A 21,661-nucleotide genomic window follows, 5' to 3' on the forward strand; every position below is an offset into this window, starting at 1 on the left:
GAATGGCCTGTTATTCGATCTTTTTAATGAATAAACTAAAAGTTTTTTTTATAATATTGACCTAATAAGTCAACCGCTTGATTTATTTGGATTTCACGAAAAAAACCTCAAATAGCACAAATCTTTTCTTACAGTTCCTTGCTTATAACGACACTTCTTGGAAAACAAATTTTTGACTTTTCAAACAAAGCAAATAAGAGGATGGATCTTTTTTTGCTGACCAAATAGCTTTCTAGGGGCAGGAAAAATCTGCAAATCTGCAAAAATTCAAGAACAGTTAGTGAACTTTTTAAGTCAATGGACCGGTAACTTGCTTTGACCCGGAAGTGATTATTTTGTTTAGTATAAATGCAGTTTGTTTTAATTTTGATAAGTTAGTAACTCTGCTGATGATGATGACCAACTGTGTCATCGAAATATTTACAGTCTTTGTTTTATATTTTCGTTTCACTGTCTAATAAAAGGACCTATTCCTATTTGGAATTCTTATTGTTTTCGTCATAGAAAAGGCAGTGTGGTCATGGGGAATAATAGTAACGTCGTATATATGGGGATGACAGACCAACTTCAGAATCAGCAACATTTCATTTGCTATTAGACGAATAAAATGATAAATTTAGCACCTGTAAATTCAGCATTATTTCATTTTTAATTAGAAGAATATTCAACGCAGTATTACAAGGTTCAAGAACAGTTAGTGAACTTTCTAAGTCAATGGACCGGTAACCTACTTTGACCTGCAATTTCGAAGAAACTTGTACCACATTTACTCAACGCAGTATTAAAAAATTCAAGAACAGTTAGTGAACTTTCTAAGTCAATGGACTGGTAACTTGCTTTGACCCGGAAGTTGTTATTTTGTTTAGTATAAAAGCAGTTTGTTTTAATTTTGACAAGTTCGTAACTCTACTGATGATGATGGCCGACTGTGTCATCGAAATATTTAGAGTCTTTGTTTTATATTTTCGTTTCACTGTCTAATAAAAGGACCTATCCCTATTTGGAATTCTTATTGTTTTTGGCAAAACTGCCAAAAGTTATGTAGACACTGATATACACTTGAGGTGAACAAAATGGGGACTGAGCCTGTGACTGGCCTTCTTGAAAGCTCAAGATGGGTGCAAGTATTGCAGATGTATTGGAGGATATGTGCATTAATTTCTCCAAGACTGGTCAGCCCAAGCTCTGGGGAATTAAGAAAAATATAGGCTTAAGATTGCAACATGGTCATATCAACCTTATAGGAGGTAGTTGAGAATTGGTTGCAACTAGTAAAAAAAAATGCTTTTTTTAGCTCTAAGATAACAAAACATAATTTTATTAATAATCCTACAGACTATTCATCTTTAAAGGGAGAGTTGCCACACACCCTCTGATACTTAAACCAATACTTGGTATAAAACTAGTTTATACTTGGAATCCATTACAATTTTTTAGCACAAAAAGGGAAAATATGATAGACAGGAGGCCTAGCCTAATCTAGAACCAAGTACGTTTACTAAAAAAAAATACCAAAAAAGCCCTTAATACAGTCATAGTCCTTTTTTGTTGTACTTCGAACTATACCACAATTGCACCCCTCCCCTAGATTTTGAAAAATATCTTTTTGGTACTTTCACTGAAAAATAACCTTTTGGTTCGTGGTGTTAACACCAAAAATTTTTCGGATATAACCCTGCTCAGGCTGTGAAATTTCCCTGTGGACTTTCATTTTGGATTTATTTTCATAAGCGGATTATCGTTTTGCTGGCTATTTCAAATTCCCTCGGGACATTAAATTTCCATTGCCAGTCTTCAGAGTGTAAACACCTGTTTTTGGACTTATTATTTCACTTGCAAGAACTTAATTAATACAATGACCTTCAGCAGTTATAAAAGTTCACAATTAAGACCGGTATATCTCTTTTTTATTTACTGATGTGCTTCTTGATAGACAGATTAACTAAACAAGAGATGTATACTATCGGAGATCTTGCCTTATCAAAGTTTATTAACTAACTCCTTTGGCCAGTTAGAATACTTGGAAGAAATTCCACTAGAAATGGACTGAGTTATCTAGTATTCTGCTACAATACTCATGATAAGCAGACAGTTAGTGAAGATTGCTTAGTTTTTTATGCAGAGAATATTAATGAAGCGAAGAGATCAAAACTAAAAAGGTGGGACAAGCATTCACAGAAGTAGCAACTTTACCCAATATATACAAAGAGTTTGCAAGAACAGGGACGTCTGAAAATTCTTCTAGTTCGTCTATTTCTGGACTTTTTCAACAGTTTGCTGCGACCCAGAAAGAAGTTACGATAACTAAGACTAAGCTAGTGGCAGATATAGAAAAACGTGTTGCAGAAAAAATAGCACAAAACATTGGAACTGGGTCTTCTGGTGCTGTACAGATAAATAGTCAAATTATCACTGCAGAAATTTATGATGCTATAGTGCTAGATTTTAATCCGAGGTTTGAACGCATTTAAAATTAACTTAAAAGGACTAAAGAGTAAAATTTAAGCACTAAAATATTATAGTTTTACAAAGGAGACCAAGAATGATAATTTCGAACATTAGAATAAACAAGACTGTATAATAGTCCAATGGATAAGACGGGATCTTAGTTCAAATATTGAAAGTAATTTCCTAAACCTTGTTAAGCTAAATATGATAGTTTTAACTCTTTCGCGGGAACATTTTATGTCGATTCAGCGTTTCAGACTCAACTCTACGGAAGATTCTCGAAATTTAGCCCGCAGAAATCCAGATCCTGTGGCCCCAGTTTCAGTGAATTTAGTATCAAACGAACTTGTATGCGAAGCGCGTATAACTAATCAAAATTGTCTGGCTCTAGAGTTAATGCCAATGAATTTCTTACGAACCATAGAAAAGACAACATTAAACCGTGCATAGGGCAGGTTCGTTTTGAAAACTGTGTGGACAGACAAAGGTCGCACTTACGCAAAATTATCCAGCCAAAGCGCACCGCGTCGGCTCTATAGTCTAGCTGATACTTACTGAATTTTTCATGGTTGATTTAGTTAGAAGTGTCCTTTTTTTTTACCTGTGTTTTGTTGCTTTTCTTTTATTTTGTTGCTCATTTTTTTTTTTTTTTTGAGTTGATGTTTTAAGGATAATGGGTTATATTTATAACTTGCATTTTATATAGAGTACTCCTTTTAGAGTGGGAGATGTTATTTATGATGATTTAATTCCAGAAAGTATAAATGCTGATTTTTCCCCGCAAAGAGATAGCCTAGTTGTTATGTGGATGTGATTTCTTCAGGATTAGAGGTGAATGCAAGATCGTTTTGCCTGTGTCATTGGAATTGCCATGTAACTTCAACGTATTATGAAATTCTCCAGTTAATTGATATTGTAAATAATAAATTTGATATAATTGGCCTTTGTGAAACTTTTTTAACTTCTGAGCATGTTCTGTCATTATATAATTTTCCCGGATACAGGCTTATTGTTACTTACGGTTTTCTTAGTGATACCCAGTTTGGATTCAGGAAAAACCACCCTGCAATACATGCAGTCCAGCACCTAACAGATTTCATCAATGGTGCTCTCGAAAAAAGTTTACTGGTACTTTCAGTATTTATAGACTTTAGAAAGGCTTTTGACACGGTGGTTCATAAAATTTTATTAAATAGGCTAAGCCGTTTAGGGATGCAAGGGGTTATTCTGGAATCGTTTGAATCTTATCTTAACCAGCGGATTATTCGAGTCTATTAAAAATTCTATTTCAAAAACTTTTATTGTTCTGGTGTGCCTCAGGGTTCAGTGTTTGGCCCACTTCTTTATCTAATTTACGTTGATACCATGCGTTTTTATATATCAGATGCACTTATAGTCTTTTGCTGATGACACGGTGTTTACGATTACAGCTACTTGTCTGAACCAGTTAATTGAGAAGACAAATAAGGCCCTTGCTGAATTGATAAGTTTTACAAATTCTAGTTATTTGGTAGTGAATATTTCAAAAACAAATTTCGTAATATTTTGTAGAAATGGAGTTTCATATGTTTTAGATCATAAAATTGTTTTTAACGGTGAATTTTTAAAGCATGTAAATAGTGTTAAATATTTGGGCTTTAGTCTTGATTTTAATTTAAGTTGGAAATCACATTGTGATCTTGTGGCAGTTAAGATTTCAAGAGGGTTGGGTGTGATAAGAAGGCTGAAAAACCAACTACCGTCAAATGTTTTACTTTTACTTTATTATTCTATTGTTAGCTCTTATTTATCGTATGGTTGCATGCTATGGACCAGTAGTTTTATTTAAAGTTTTAGAAAGGTCCAAATTTTACAGAATAAAATAGTTCGTATTTTAGGTTAATATATTCAGTTTGAAAATAGCATGTTGAATTGCTTTACAAGTTTGAAAATTTTAAATATCTATCAGTTACGGGATTACCAGTTAGCTATTTTTATTTATCAATGTTTTAATAAGTGTTCACCGGAGGTATTTTGGGAAATTTTTAAAGCTAACTCATCTTATCACTGTTATGAGACTAGAAATGCAAATGACCTTGCATCGGAGCTCCAGAATACTCAACGTGCTTCGTTTCTGCCTCGTTTTGCGGGACCGGGGGTGTGGAATTCCCTCCCGGATGCTATTAGACAAGCTGATAATGTAAACCAGCTCAAGAGTAGATTGAAGCGTTACCTTTTGTGTTATAATCTGAATGATTAGAATTTTTAATTTGATTAATGTTTGGTATGAAAATTGTTTGGACAGATAATGGTCGCATTTTCGCGAAATTACCCAGCCAAAGCGCACCAGAGTCGGCTCTATGGCCTAGCTGATATTTATTGATTTTGTCATAGTTGATTTAGTTAGAAGTATCTCACTTTTTTTTTTACCTCTGTTGTTGCTTTTTTTTTTTTTTTTTTTTTGATTGGATGTCTTAAGGATGATATGTTTTCTCACTTGTGATTTCTACAGTGTAATCCTTTTAGAGTAGGAGATGTTCTTTATGTTGATTTAGTTCAAGTGCTGATTTTCCCTTGTAAATAGATAGTTTTTATGTGGATGTAGAGCTTTATAATAATGGATTTGCAGCCATCGTAAACAAACCTTCGGGTTTTGTAGATGGCCGCTGTAAATTTGTTTGTATTTTTTTATGCTAAATAAATTATTTGAATTTGAAAAAAAAAAATTAGTGCCATTGGGGTTCAGGAGCACAATTTCATTGGTTGGAGAAGGATTTTAAGTCACACTCACATTTTCTTCAAGTTTATAATGTATTTGAAAAAAAAACTTAAAACTTATGAAACTTCCTTCAACAGTGGTTTGATTCTTAAAAGCCTTTCTCTTTGGCTTCATTATGGTAAACCTCTATTTTTGAAAGTTTTATTTTTCAGCCTAAAGTTTGCAAAGGATAAATTGTAGTTCAATGGCTCTTATAAGGGAAACATTATAAAACGAAAAGATGGAGACCTAGTAGTATTAGATTCCTTATTTTATGGCCTTTCTAAATTTAAAGCTTTTTTTCTGTCAATACAACACCCCCTGATGGTCCCACATATAGCCCTAATAATACATTTTTCTGTTGTTTAGTATCATGTGATACATTTTATCTTCTTTGTCATCTTGTTTGCTCAGATTTTAGAGATGAGTTTTACCTGATTGACTGTAATACTTGTGTCTGAAATTGCCAACAAGTTAAGATGGAGATGATCTCCTGTAGATTTCTTGCTGGTGGTTGTGTGACAACCTCAATTAATATTTGAGTCCCAGTTGAGCTTCCAGTCACCATTGGCCCAATCATTGTTGATCCCAGCTTTAAATAAGTCTGAAGTAGCTGCATAGACTGTCTTTTCTGTCAACCAATTACACAATGGTACTGCTCTAAGACTACAAGTTTTTCTGCTCTCTTTTTCAAGACCAGGGAAAATGGAGTATTTTACTGTGGTCCCTAGTACAGCTCAGGAGAGGAGAGGTACAGACTAGTTTCACTACCTCAGAGTCAGTAGTTTAAGAGTTGTTATTACATCACCCCTCTTTTGTCTATATGTCAGGTTGAACAACATCAAAGTCTATAGATTTTGTTCATATGGAGTTTCATGCAGGGTAGAGACAAGTTTTTTTGCCCTTCTCTGAACTTCTCTGACATCAAATTTGTATTGTGGGACTGCTACTACCATTCCAAACTTAAGGTGAGGGGTAGACAAGGGCTGTAAATGGTTTATTTACCATATTTGGTTTTCTTGTGATAAATGTGTGCTTAATAAGCTAAAGGGCATGGCTAGCTTTAGCAAACTGTACACAAGTGAGGGTATGAAATTTCAATTCATTATCCATAATAACTCCTAGGTCCTTTATTTCACTAACTGCTTTCAGTTGTCCACCTTTAATAAAATAAGTGTACTGAGGGTTATCATGTCCAAGATGCAAAACTTTGCATTTTGAACCATGAAATTACAAGGCCCAAGCAGTGGACCATGTCTCCAGACTATCTAAATCTTGATTGTAAGTGAAAGATCTCCTCTTCAATTTCAACATTGCCAAACAGTTATAATTGTCAGCATATAAGGTAAGTAGGTTTTTCAGATTAGTTGAAAGACCCAGCACCAGTGGGAAGCATTTGATGCTTGAATATCCATATCATCACCTATTGAGTGATTCACAAATGAATATGGATCTTAATTTGCTCCAAAGTGCAAATTAAGGTAAGTAAGCTATGCAATCACCTATATATGTATACTGAACAATTTTCAAGTTTAATCATTTTTTAATTATTCATATATACATGTATATATTTGACATAGGCCCATGGTGAGACAAGCTAAAAAAAACTAGGCCTAGACAAAGATAAAATAACAGATAACACTACAGAACAAAGATAAACACAACAGCAAAGATACAATAACACAACAGTAACATGAAAGTAGCAGCTAGCCCAGGATCCATAAATAAATATCAAAAACTTCAATACTATTAAATATAAATCGATAGTAAAGGATAGCCAAGAGGCCCATATTCACACATAACAACAAATCATACAAATAACTATCTTATTAAACAGATGCCAAATTACAGATAATCTTGTACTAAATAAAACTTAATATTCCTTTTTATTAATCGGATAGAAGCAAATTTATCAATAAGATCCTTGTGAGCATGCGAGCACAGGGCAATTGACACACAAGGAGCAAATTTAGATCTCTCCATACTATATGTGTCAATGTATATGCTCTTTTTTTCTCAAGTAATATAATTATGTAAATCTTGGGATTCAGAGAACAAACTTTGATTGAGGTAACATGGTGGTAATCTCTTAATATCATAATTAAATTGGAAAAGAATTGCTCTAAAAGTAAAATGTTGAGAAAGTGGAAGTATATCTAAATAAAGATGATGTAGGAGACTTATTTGGAAGTGCAATAGGTGATTGAATAGAACTAGGCCAGTCTGTTCCTGCTGAATTACCTGGATTTACATAAAAAAATAATTTTGTTATTTGAATGTAAAATACACCCAAGAAAAATTAAATTACTTTGAGGAGATGAAAGGTACAAAAAATGTTTATTACTGCATAAATCAAACTGGTTCAGTACTACTGATGAAACAATTTTCTCTCCTATATTAGCAAAATAAGTATTCAAAATATCAGCCACTTTCTCTAATTTATTAGTAGTCAATCCAACCTCCAAATTAATAACTTCAGGAAACTTAGAATTTCTTTCTTGTTTTATAAAAGAATTCATTAAAACCATGTTTTACAAAGAGACTTTTGAGCTTTTTCAAAGACTCTTTATAACACCTTTGTTTTGACAATTTAATCAGTGTGGTTAATTTATTTTGGAAAATTCCAAAAATTTTAATATTATAATCAGTTGGATTCTTTAATTGCTTTTTAAATAAATAAATTGTTTTTCTTTACCAATATTAAAATTCCCAAAGTTATCCATGACCTTATTGGAAATTTTTCTTGTATTTTAAACTTTATTTATAACAAATGGGTAACTAGAATCAAGGGAGCATTCAAATGTTCTTAGAAGAGTATCAGTTGCCATATCTGTACCTTCAGTGGATATAAGCTCTTGCCAATTCTCTATACCAAGGCTTTCATTAAGACTTTTTAATGTTATTTTATTTATTAGCTATACTATGACATTGCCTACTTACCTGCAGCATTTTATTAGAAAAAGCCAAATCTGAAATCAGCAGAAATTGATTCAATTAAATATATTCAATTTAAAAATATTACCAATGAGAGGAGCAGAGCTAGGTGAAATTCTCATAGGTATCAGGCAAGTAGGAATCAGATAAGCAGAAAAGCAAGAAGACAATAAATTGACAGAAGATTCATTTGAAGCTTTAAGAATGTCAATACTGAAATCTCCTGAAAGGATAACATCTTTATTTTGAAAATGAGGTTGATGGAAAAAATCATGAAGTTCAGTGAGGAAAGACTTGACTGGAAAAGAAGGGGATTGGTATACTGTGCAAAAAAAGATGTTTTTTTCCAAGACTAATTTCAGTCACCAATACTTCAAAAAGCATTTCTTCTTGAGAACCTTCAAGATTTGCAAGGTGTCAAAAAGAGATACCTTGGCCCCTTGGTCCAAGAATACTTCATTGTGGAACACCACTGATGACAGGAGACATGGTTGTATAGGCAATGTTGCCATTATCTTCATACATTACAACCTTCTGAGATCTTCTAGACAAAAAGCCTGAATTGTAAGAACAACATTGTCCCCTGTTTGTTAGGCTCTTAAATTCAGATTTAGGTAAGAGTGTTCTTCTTTATCATATACTTTTGCCAGAACAAGCAGGAGAATGTCTATTAGTTTACCAGTTTTCTAAAGTTTTGCAATTATATTATAAGATTAGATCAAGTTAGTTTCAACAGATCTACCTATACCAAACCATATTGACCATCATTTAATAATCTGTTAATTTTGAAATGATCCAAATGAGCATCATTGGATATACCTTCTATGATTTATGAGATCACTGAGGTAAGGCTAACTGGTCTATAGTTTCCACAGAGTCCTTGTTTCCTTTGTTGAAGATTTATGCAAGCTTCTAATCTTGGGGTGGTTCTTTCTTTTCACTTGACATGCAAAAAGATGGAAGTAACAGTCTTTGATATGTATTTAGCAGTTTATTTAAGAAGCCTTTGGTAAAGTTTATCTTGCCCATCTGCTTCATCTGTATTCAGGTTCTAAGTCTTTTGTAGACATCATCTTTGGTAAAGGTAACACGTGAGGTCTCATTGACAGTGGGGATACTGAGAGGAGGAGTGTCTGCTGGTAACTTTGTAAAATTTGTAAAAAAAAAAACACTCATTCAGAGAATTTACAATCTCCTTTGTACCAGAGATATTGCTGCCATTGATTTTTCTCATTTTAGGTATAGCTTGATGGGAATGAGTCTTAGATACATACTACCAAAACCTTATATGATTTATTTTAGATACAGAGGCAAAAGGGCCTAGCTTCTTCATTATCATAAACAATAGGAGAAGATATGATAATAAACATGATAATTGAATTAATAGAAAAATGCTGCATATTATAAAGCAAAAATAGAGGATAAAATTCAACTTTAGCTACTTTTGGTTATCTTGGAAAGGGGTTAGGTTAGGAAAATGAAACTTTTAGGGATGGGTCTACAGGCTAAAGTATGTCCTGGAAATGTATTTTGAAGAACCTGCCTCCACTCCTTCTCCTTCTAGAGGGTCCTGACCTTTAAAAATCTGTGTATTGTAGAAGTGAAACCTTTCAAAATAGATCTTCTGCTTAAATGGAGTACAACAAAATAGTTTTCAGCTTCACAACCTTGCTCAATCCCAATTTATAAGGTTTTGAAGATATGCAAATATATTTCCTAAATTTTGAAAAAAAATTGATATGGCTTAAAATTCTATATAAATAACAGGAATTGAATTTTCAGAACTAAAGCCAGGGAAAAAGAAACTGATAACTGAAAATTAAGGTAAAATGTCTTTCTGTCAAAATTTCAATAGGTATAGTCAGGTGTGTTCCAAAAACTAACACACATGAATTTGTCCAATAAGAGTCATACTTACTCCTGTCATTTAAACATTTGCCTCTCAATTACTAGGACTATCTGTCTTGGCTCTTTCTAAAATTAGCCATGTCTTGATGCAGCCTACTGCAAAATACTTGATTTTCAATTCAACTGTGCCATTTAAACATTTGCCTCTCAATTACTTGGACTATCTGTCTTGGCCTTTTCTACAATTAGTCATGTCTCAATGCCTACTGCAAAATAATTTATTTTTGATTCAGATCTGTCATGTCAGCAAAATTCAGGGCCCTCTAGAGGGAGAAGGAGCAGAGGTGAGTACTTCAAAATGGACATCTATCATATGGCTAATATGGGAGTAAAGATCATTTGTGATGCAAATGAATGTTATATTTAGATTGATGATGCAATTCTAGGCATATATTTGCACATTAGGGGGGTGGGGGGTGTATATTCTGTGAATAAATAGGTCCTAAGAAATTCATGAATTTCTTAGAAAAATTGAAAAACAAGGAAAGAAGTGAAGATAAAGGCTCTCCCCCTCCAAAATGTGTTAACTAGGATTATTCTGCATCTTATGGAGTAAAAATTGCTTTCTAAATATATTTCCTTATGTCCAGCTGGACTCCTAGGCTTAAAATATGGGTTGGCTAATTTAAAGATTTGCATATATATATATACACTGGTGGTATCCCCTTCAAAACAGCCTACCTTCCTGGGACATACTTTGGCCTGTAGACCCATCCCTGGAAGTTTCATATTCTTAACCTAACCCCTTTGCAAGAAAGCCAAAAGTAGGCTAGCTAAAGTAGACTTTTACTTGTTTTTTTACCATAGGCCCTATTGTCTTCTCAAGTGTCCCAATTCTTGGCTTAGGCTATGCCAATTTTGTGTAGCCTATATCCTAGGACAATCAGTGGAAGTGGTGTGCAGTGCCAGAGAAATAATAATTATAATAAAAATACCTTCCCCTTTTGCCAATTAAAATTGCTTAGATGTAGGCCTAATAAAAAAAATACCAAGTCCTGTGAACCTAGACAAGCCTGTCTAGGCTCTTATTGTAGGATAGGCAATCATCAAGTTTGACAAAAAACTCTTTTACAGAATAATCATAAGACTTTACATGGGTTTTGTTCCTGAGGTCTTCTTACTCTTGCAGATTTACTGGAAATTTGGATGACTTCAAATTAGGATCAAACATCCGTCAATGTGTTAAAGTTTCAAATGGCAGGCATAAATCTAGTTTTCTCTATTGCCATCTAAGAAATAGGAAACGCTGCAAATAGATAGCGGGCGCGTTGCACAAGAACAAGCTCAAGGCTAAAGTTGATTTCAAGCTTTTTATGCCATAGATTTATAATTTTAAATATTACGTCTTTTTAAATCTCATTTTAATAATACGTCTATTTTTAATGCCCGTGCCACATTACAGTCACACTTATCGATAGAATCAAAATTGCGCACGACTACAGCGCGAATTACGTTCGCCGTTCGTAATTTCTTGAGTTGAACATAGTTCAACTTTCAAGTACAAATTTCTTGACTGACCAACCAGAGTCGACGTTTAAGGCATACTCTTTGAAACTAGAAAATGATGGAAACTTAAGACAGCGGTTTTTCTATCTAGGAGAGGAATTTGACAAAAGTTAAGAAGACTTAGCATAAGGAGAAAACAGTTGGACACAAATTACTCTTGGAGCAAACTCTTTAAACTAATTTCTTGCAATTTTAATTTTTGCTTTTTAAATACAATTATGACGCTAAAATCAAGAAAATTGCCATGTCATTCGTGATATTTGGCTTCCTTAATAGATAGATGTGACTATCATGTGGCACGGGCATTATATTGCGTTGTCACAGCTTTTCTGGTTAGAGTTGCCATCATTGGTGATTGATCACCAGATATGAAGATTTTTTTTTCATTTGGTGACGTTTCGGTGATTTTATCTTAAATTTGATGATTATTTTATTAGATTTGGTGATTTTACTATGTTTGCCTAACAGTCTTTTAAAACAATGACGCAAATTCTGAGAAAAATGCTATTAAATAGACCCGATTGTAAGTGGATGGCAAATTTATTGCTTATCAAAATAGCAGGTCAAGGGAGATCACCAATAGGTATATTCTAGCTCTAATTTCAACTATTTTACTATTTATAAGGCTTTGGAAATAGTATAGAATTTTTTCCATAGTTTTTGTTGGAATCTGCTTTCCCTTAGAATTAGATTTTTCAAACACAACGTAAATGATGTGAATTGGATTTTAAGCTATTATAGGATTTTATTTTCGAATTTAAGATGCATTTCAAAGTTAAGATGCACTCCTGAAAGTTTCATTTCACAACTTAACTACTTTCTAAGATAGCAAAAGTCCATCCACCTAGAATTTTACCCTGTGTTCACCTTTTTTTTCTCTTGTGTTGGGTATGTAGGAGATGTAAGCAAAACCAAACTTTTTTAACCTTCAATGTTGGTGACAAAACTGCTAACCTAGCCTGTTTGTGATAATATCCATTTTTCCTCCATGGATTGACTTGAAGTTTTAACTTTCCATTATGCTAAAGGTGCAAACTAGGGACCCCTGAAAAAAAAGGCCTAGGCTATATACAAAACTCTGCTGATTTTGTTGGTTTCTATTATCTTTTGTGCTCATATATCATAAACAGTTTGTTCTTAATTGTAGCAATAAAACTTTCTTTGTAGCAATAAAAAGCTTTCTGGCCGTCCTGATAGCGGTAATGAAGATTGATCGCGTCAAGTCTAAAATTATACCTTAAACTGTGAACTTGCACTTTATAGGTTTTCCGATAGCGCCGCTTATAGCGCTAAAGATTGTGTCAACTAGGCTAGCGCCGCTCTCAATTAATGGGAGAAAATTGAATATGTAGACATATAAGTGTGGCCTCTTTTTTCTCGAGCTATCTGGAGATCAGATTCCTTTGGGAGCGTTTCCTTGGAGACATGCGAACTAATTAGCTATCAGTAGGCTAGATACGGACATATAAAATGAAATAAACACAGGTAAAAGCACAATAGGTTTATTGAGACTTACTTATTTAGGTGCACAGCAATGGGTCACTTCAAATGACAATAACAGTGACAACGATGAAAGAATATAAGAATTCTGTCTGAATGGTCCTGAATCTACATTACGAATCATTTTAAAAAGCACTTTTAACCCACTACCAAACGCGTTCTTTCGTCCTGCGCTGTAAGGGCTGGCTTGCCATTGGCTCACGTGGCCCAAGGACGCGAACCCTCGTCCAATAATACGTCTTAAATATTTTTGATGATTTAGGCATTCACACGGTTCTTATCGTTTAAACTTCCTTAGATATATTGTGCGTAGCACCTTTCTTATTGCTCACTGTCTTAGCGAAATCCAAAGACTGCAGTTTCTTTTCTTTGCTGATTAAGGACTTTTTATTTTTGAAACTAGATTTAGCTTAATTATAGGAGTCAGAATTATCTTTAGAAAGAATGAACTTTATTTTGGTATTTTAAATACATCGCATTTTACTCATGGTACATAATCAAACAGTTCGTGGTAACGAATTGTAAGTAAGGAGCGTTGAGGCTTGATAATAGCAGAAACTCCAATATTTTGGGATTTTGATATCAAACTCCAAAATTGAAAATTTTGATATAAGTAGAAATGTCAGAATAATTGGCTTATTATGCCAATTCCATATATATAAGATTCATTAAGTTTAGTTTTACCCATCAAAGGCTGCGAGCCTGAGAAAATTTTCCTGATTTTCGAAAAAAGCGGTAAAAAATCCAGAAGCAAATGAATCTTAATGAAAATCACACAATCAGAATCAGTGTATTAAATAATCATAACGTAGAGGCTTCAAGCTCCCGTCTTAAAAAAAACAAGGAATTTTGTATATTCTGCCAAAAGAAAGATTATGGATGGGTATTTTTTTCAGGGGTGATCATATCAAACCAGTGGTCACAAAATATCAGGAGAGGATTCATTCAGACGGAAATTATAATTTTTAATCCCCTTTTTAAGTGACTAAAAAGACTGGTGGGCAGCTAGCTCCCGTCCAACACCCTTTTTTTTGCCAAAGCAGTTTGATAAAAATTTTGAGATAACTGTTTTGTTTCACATAGTTGAAAAGTCCAATAACTATGCCTTTGGAGATAAAATGGCCCCCCGCATTCCTTGGGGAAAGGTCTTAAAGTTATGAAGTTTGCCAATTGTTTAAGCATTGTATTTGTTAATGGGAAGCACACAATTTGGATGGAGGGGGAAGGGCTGACTTTTTGCTGGGGGATTTTCCACGAGGAGTATTTTCAGTGCGGAGTGAAGTTTTCGGGGATGAACCTTTCAGGGAAAATTTTGCGCTGGAAGAATTTGCCAGAATTCTTTTACGAAATTATTTTACTAGACTTACTTTGTCTTAGCCGACTCAGTTTTACATGTGGAAATGTTAATGGTATTTGTCTGGGGTAAATTTTTCAGCGTGATTGGATTGTCTAGAGGATCTTTCTGTGGAGGGGGAGCCGTTATTTAAAACACGATAAATAAAAAAAACAAGTTTTTTCAACTGAAAATAAGGAGCAACATTAAAACTCAAAACGGGTTGTTTATTACGCATATGAAGGGGGTCGCCCTTCCTCAATACCTCATTCTTTACGCTAAATTTTGTTTTTTTGGCCCAGATATTCAAGAACAACACCAGAAAAACAAGTTTTGGTTTACTTACTTACTTGTACTTGTAGCAAGACTCAAGCCTCTCCGCTTTCCCTGGTGTCCAGTAGCTTCATCATTGTAGTAAGCCAAGAGTATCGGTCGTTTGCGAGTGGCTCAATTAAATCGAGCCAGGACTTTCCCCATCTTCGTCCATACTTCTTGAAGCCACCGATTGGGTCTAGGTCAGCCTTGATAAAGGCATGCAACGTTTTCTTTTGTCCCCCATGTCGCTTTTTCCATCGAAAGAGGTGAACATCTGAGGGCTTTATTGACACAGGTGTGGTGTGGACGGCGAAGTGTATGGCCAAACCATCGGAGTCTTCTTTGTTTAATTATAGTGGCCAAATCAGAACGCTGATAGCAGATTTTTCAGAGTTCGACATTGCTGACACGATCACGGAGTTTAGTGCCAATTATTCCCCTTAAGCATGAAGGGTCAAATACGTTGACGTCTTGAATGTCGGATGCTCTCATAGCCCATATCTCACAGCCGTATAGAAAGACAGACCGAAAAAGGGCCTGATGAATTCTTATTCTTGTCTTCAGACGAATATTTTTCTGGTTCCATAGTGATTTAACTGGGCGAAGACTCCAGTTGCCGAAGAGATTCTCGACTGTATTTCTTATGTGCATCCTCCTCTTGGGTCTACCAGAGAGCCTAGGTCCTTAAATTCATGTATCTCGTCCATGGGCGACTGTTCTAGTAAAATATGGGGGTCTTGAGATGACATATCAGACGCCATTACTTTTGTCTTCAGGGAGCTTATTTTCAAGCGGACTACAGAGGATTCTTCAGCCACCTTCGATAGCATTGATTGGGCTTCTGGACGAGGTTCAGCTAACAAGCAAATATCGTCGGCGTAGTTTAGATCGGTGATCACAAAATTGGGACTTACTCAACGCCTGAAAAAGTCGTCATTGCTCTGGTCATAATCCAGTCGATCACGAAATTAAATAAGACGGGAGACAATATACATCCCTGTCGGACACCAAAATCAATTTGGAACATCGAGGAGAGTTCTCCACCGATAGGAATTTGGGCTCGCGTATGCTGGTAGTATGCTTGGATGAGTCTGAATATCTTGACTGGCACTCCATCCTCTGTCATGGCCTTTCAGATTCCATCCCTTAGAACCGAATCAAAAGCTGTAATAAAATCTATGAATAGAGACACTGTTGATTTCTGGTGTTTTGTCCTGTCTTCAAGGGTTTGTCTTAAAATGAATAGTGTGTCAATTGTTCCCATGCCTGGGTGGAATCCCGCTTGAGTGGGCCTTGTCTTTGCGTTGCGCTGGATACGAAAACGATTACGTAGCACTATGGCAAATATTTTTGCAGCAATGCATATGAGAAAAATCCCGCGATCATTGCTGCATTTTGTCTTTAGCCCTTTTTTGAAGACTGGAAGGATATAGAGTCTCCCCAATCCTGTGGAACCATATCTTCTTCTCATATACGAAAAGTTAGTTTATGAATCCTGCTGACAAGTGCTGCCCCTCCATACTTGTAAAGTTCAGCTGAAATGGCATCAGGACCAGGGGCTTTATTGCTTTTAAAGCAATTGATTGCTTGTTGGACTTCCTTTAACGTGGGGGGAGCCACATTCACGTCATTGTAAATACTACTGGGAGAGTTTGGTTCCTGCAGGTCATCAGGGCTACGACTTAGATTATTGCAGCGCTGATTATCATCTGTTGCTGTGGAGAGTTGGTGCTGGTTAAGTAGTTTGTCAAAGTGCTCGTTCCAGCGATAAATTATTTCGGTATTATTCGAGAGTATCTTGCCGTTTTCATCTTCGACAGATGTACAAGTAGGCTTATGTGATTTATTCTTGATTGATTTTAGGAGCTGATACATCTTCCTGGTGTCCGATCTAGAGGCAGCGGCTTCCATGCCATCAGCAATTTTCTCCCAGTACTGGTTCTTATAATTCTTAGCCGACTCTTGGCATTCTCTTCTCAAGCGTTTGAACAACTCCGATTTTCTGTCTGATATCTGTTGCTTTTGCTCAGCCAACTGAATTGTGCGTGTTGACATCCACTTTTTGGATAGTTTTTTTTTTCGGTATCCTATTGTAACTTCCGCAGCCTCGTGGATTGTATTTCGTATGGTCAACCACTCTTCATCCAAACTTTGAGTTTACTCGTCGTTCGCTTGCACTTGGAGAGCTTCAAAGCGGTTAGACAACTCTAAGCAGAATGCCTGTCGTATATTAGGATCATCGTAGCGATTGGTATCAAATCTTCGTGGAGGTTTCCTCTTTGGGCGTGCTGCAAATCGTAAATTTAGATCTAATCTGACTAGAAGATGATCCGACCCATGTTTCGAGCCAGAATCTACTCTAATGTCCGATCTACTATTCGTAGCCATTGATTTCCAACGGCGGGACATGAGGATGTAATCAATCTGGCTTTTTTCTCTACCATCTCTTGAATGTCATGTGGCTCTGTGGCTGGGCTTGTGTTTGAATAAGGTATTGGTAATGACCGAATAATTTGTCATGGCAAAGTGAAGAAGTCTTGATCCCCTGCTACGTCTAGCTCCAAGACCAAAGTGGCCAATGGCAGACTCAGTATTGGATACTTTTTCCCCAATTCTGGCGTTAAAGTCGCCTCCAATAATGATGAGGTCTCGTTTTGGGACTTTCTTAAGAGTACAAGTTAGAACTTGGTAAAAAATTTCTGCTTCGCTCTCCGGTGCGTCTCTGGTTGGAGCATAAACTAAAATAGCTAATATGTTGAATAGGTAGCCTTTGAATCGCGCTCTTGCTACTCTATGTGAAATAGGTTCCCACTCTAGAAGTGACTCGCTGATAGGGGGCTTAAAATGATGCCCACTCCCCCATACGGAGATCCATCAAGGGTCCCAGAGTTGAAGAAGTAGAAAGAAGCGTCATCCTCAGGAGTTATAATCTCTGAGACTTCAACAATGCGTTTTATTTGTTTTTTCTAAACGAATATTAGGTCTACGTTTTAGAGCAGCAATTCACGCCCGATACACGACATGGTTGTAAGGAATTTCATCGAGAATACGCTCCAGCACTCTACATTGAGGGATTGTCTATGTTTCCAAAGAAGTACCTCAGCTTGCCAATTTTTTGGAGAAGGTGCTGATGAAACCTTCAACACATCGCTTGCCGGAGATGCCGTTGTATGGGCTTGAAAATTTTTCGGAGAAGGCGCCAATGAAACCTTCAACACATCGCTTGCCGGGGATGCCGTAGTATGGGTTGGACTCTTTATATTGACTTGCATTTGGCCGTCTCATGGAAATATATTTGACAATGCAGGTCTCCGCTCCCTGATGGCACACTCTGCGGTTGGGCATAGCAAGAATTGGGATAGGCAATTCCGGCCGTTTCCACCTGACTACCACGATGAGGAAACCGCAGTAGGATTTCTCCTATGTTTAACTAGGGACGGACGACTAGACTAACCTGAAGGGGGGGGGGGCACACCTCCCAAACCATCAGGACCATCCAGACTTTTTAAACCCAACCTAGTTCACAAGAGCTTTTAGTCAGTGTTCGGTTTACTAGAACAATAAGAAGTTTTTTTTTTAAGTACTAAAAAACTTTAGCTCGAAGAGCGAGGTATTGACGAGGGGGCAAAACCCCTCATATTCGTAATAATTTCCGTTTGTCTTAAGGTTTAGTGTTCCTCTCTATTTTCAGTTGAGTCTTTATTTTATTTAATGTCATATAAAGCCAATTTTGAAAAAAAAACGAAGTTAATCAGCTTAGTTCTGTATATAGCCTAATATACCATCACAGTCCGGACTAGTATGGATCTGCAAGGGTAGTGATTGGTATATTTGGAATTTGCGCTTTAAGGCAGAAGTAGGGGTTTGTTTATTTTTTGGCTGAAAAGCTAAATCTTCAGCATTATTCTCAAACACTTCAACTTAAAAACTGATAATTTCACTTTAGGCCAAAAACTTGGTCTGACAGTTGTTCACTTAAGAATTAGCAGCAGCCAAAAATGTTTTCTGCAATTAGATTTAATTATAATGGATGCCACAAGTAATACATTATGTGATTGCCTGCGACCTTCAGAAATTGGGCTACAAAATTAGGATCAAATCCACTGTGCGCAAGATTTTTTTTGTGAAACCAAATTCTCTTTGTCTTTGAAATTTAAGAATCTGCAGTAATTGGAAACTATATCTTCAAATGAGGACTGTAACTAGTGATATTGGCAAAATATGTATAAACATATGGCATTTTTAGATTTTCGGTGCAAAAAAAATTTCGTTTGAAAGACAAGTAGAGATCAGTAGAGCAAGTAAATTCACCTAAACCTATAAAGAGAAAAACTGAAAGTTACCCAAAAAAAAAAAAAAAAAAAAGGTTTGCGATGCATCAACTGTAAGGTATCACAAGCCTTTCCCATGGCTGCAAGGTTTTGACCAAAATGAAATTTCATTCACCTAATCAAGACACGTTTGATAATATGATATACTCATAGGCGTAGAGTTTCAATTTCTCCGGGGGGGGGGGGCAACCCTTGTACCAAAAACAAAGCAACATAAAATCTGTGTTAAAACAAAGCAGAATAAAAGCTGTGTTTGCCTCAGGGGAGAAGTGGATCAGATGGGATGTGTCTTTTGACATGTTGTTTTATCTCGTAAGTCTCTTAAATTCACAACAGAGTTTCGGGTTAGACACGTGGAAGTTTTTTTTCGGATATGAGGTAAAAAAAAATGTTGCTTGTGTCTGAACAAAAATCCGAAGTACAACGTCAAGACTCCTCGAGCAAGAATGAAAGCAAAAGTTTAAAGAATTAACACTGTATTAAAGGCTTCTTTGGCCATCTTCTGATAATAGCTAGATATTTTTAGCATAAGATTAAAATTACTATATGAATAGAATCTCGCCGTTAATTTGCGAAATATTTCTGTTTAGACTGAACCTGTCCCAAGGTGCCGAAATTTCCCCTCGACTTTAAGCCGTGAATAATTGGTACTCACCAATGCTACGGATCGGTCGAATACAAAAAGTTCCTTAAATTCTAATTTCTAACGCTTGCTACATCTAATGGGATGGTGAAAACGTATTCATCGGAACTTGAGCTCGCTTGATGAACTCGTCTGTGAGTTTGTTGAAGTCTACGCTTTCTAGGACTTCCCTGTGCACTGACAAAACAGCTAAATGATTCAGTCTTTCCTGGGTCATAGTTGACTGAAGATATGTTTTTAGCCTTCAGAGGCCTGAAAACGATCTTTCCGAAGCACAGTTTGAAACTGGCATACACAACACTATCCTAATTAACTTCACCATCTGTTGAGCAACTTTGGCAAGGGAATCATTTTCTTTCATAAAACTGACAGCAGCATCAAATTTCTGGATATCTTTTTTGTTCGCTTTAGCTTGATCAAGGAGTATGTCTCGGTGCAGCTGCAACTGGGCGTGGTCCTCAAAATCATCTTTATATAGAAGTTTTGCATGTACGAAACGTCAGATACACCTGAGATGAACTCTTCTGCTTTAGAGAGATGTTGAGTTATTTGGCTTGGTTCAAATCTTGTAGTCAAACCCATCAGTTCGCAATCGATAGGTTCTTAGAAAGCTTGGCGATAAGTATCTTTAGGCTTAGACGGATTATAATGAGCACCGCTTCCATCAAAACGACTGGGAACTTTGCTGTTTCTCGTGAGTTTTGGTTCATTGAGACCCGGAATGTTTGAACATGAGACAACTGCCTCCCATAGCAGTTTAAAGCGATGTTCATTCCTCATACCTTCCAAGACCTTACGGAGGTGATCAAGTATTTTCTCTGCCTCCCTGAAGTAGAGCTGCGCTCTTTGAAGTGCAGTATTGGAGTCTTCTACTCCAGTTAAGATAATGCGAAGAATTTATAGCTTGAAGAACGTATCAAAGTTGGTAAAGGTCTCAAGAAATCCATCAGCTTCGGCTGTCTGTTTACCATTTTCTAGGTGATTACTGAAGTCCTCAAGCCAGAGGATTATTTCGGAGTTATTGATAGTGATTGCCGTGATAGAGGGCTTTCTTCAGATCGACCTAGTTTGACAGAATGGTCGGAGTGCCACCCCTTCATCCAGCTTTACGCTGTTGAAACTTGACAACCGTTTCGGGGAGCCTCTAACAAAAGCGATAAATCCCTGGACCCTGCTCGTAACATTCCTCATATTGATGTTAGTTTCCACCACATCCGGAGAAACCAGGTTCAGTGGGCAGGGCAATGCACACTCTCACCTGAGACTGTAATATCCCTGACCAGAGAACTACACCAGAGAATGTAGTGCATTGCCTTTTCTCAATAGAGACGGCAATGCACTTCACCAGAGACTGTAGACCCCTTTCGCTCCCAGACATGTTAGCAGCGCCATCGTAGCATTGTCCAAGATAATTTTGTAACGAAAGACCAAAACGACAAAGGAGATCCATCAAGCACTTAAATAGTGTTTAATTCTTTGTGTTTTTAGTTACGTAACATCCAAAAAACTTTTCGCTTATGTCGAGGTTGTCATCAACAGTTCTAAGACAAAGGGAAATCTGTTCTTTACAGGAAACATCAGCGGTTTCGTCAAGCATCACTCCAAAATACTTGTACTTTTTCAGTTCATCTATGAGGAGTCTAAACGTAGCACGGCACATGTCTTCTAATATTTCATTTTGAATGTCAGGTGACAACCACTTGTATTTTTCTGGTCTGACAAGCCACTTTTCTGTAACTGGAGCATCATCTGCCCTTAGTTCAAGAAGGCGTCAGAAGTTCGAAGACTCTTCTTGCTTACCTCTAATAGGTATCCCTTGTGAGGCAAATTTCTTCAAAGACGAGAATATGAGCTTCAGAGCTTTGCGAGAGTCATGCAATTCTTGCTTGTGCTGTGCACTTAGCTATTGACTCACATCATTACCGCGGTGCAATGAGTCTGTGGTTGCGATAGCCGCTTTGTAAAATGGTAAAGCTTCCTGTGACTTAAAGCAATCGAGCGTCTTT

At 36.3% G+C, this 21,661-nt stretch overlaps 2 protein-coding genes across 3 annotated transcripts in view; both read right to left on the reverse strand.

Moving 5' to 3' along the window:
* The window catches only part of LOC148941866 (calpain-5-like), a 106,010-nt gene extending 94,788 nt beyond the window's left edge, over nucleotides 1–11,222 (reverse strand). For both annotated transcript variants that reach the window (XM_089102905.1, XM_089102904.1), the window contains exon 1: nucleotides 11,121–11,222. In XM_089102905.1, coding sequence (XP_088959031.1) covers nucleotides 11,121–11,122 — 2 coding nt within the window. In that variant the 5' untranslated portion in view covers nucleotides 11,123–11,222. The remainder of the gene's footprint in view (nucleotides 1–11,120) is intronic.
* A 4,926-nt stretch (nucleotides 11,223–16,148) lies between these two features.
* Nucleotides 16,149–16,736, reverse strand: LOC148941867 (uncharacterized). Its single transcript, XM_089103161.1, has one exon. It carries the CDS (start codon nucleotides 16,734–16,736, stop codon nucleotides 16,149–16,151), a length of 588 nt encoding a protein of 195 aa, XP_088959287.1.
* Nucleotides 16,737–21,661: the final 4,925 nt, after the last annotated feature.

Source organism: Artemia sp. Qi Xiang Cuo, chromosome 17 (genome assembly GCF_049724085.1).
Source record: "Artemia sp. Qi Xiang Cuo chromosome 17, ASM4972408v1, whole genome shotgun sequence".
Lineage (NCBI taxonomy): Eukaryota > Metazoa > Arthropoda > Branchiopoda > Anostraca > Artemiidae > Artemia > Artemia sp. Qi Xiang Cuo.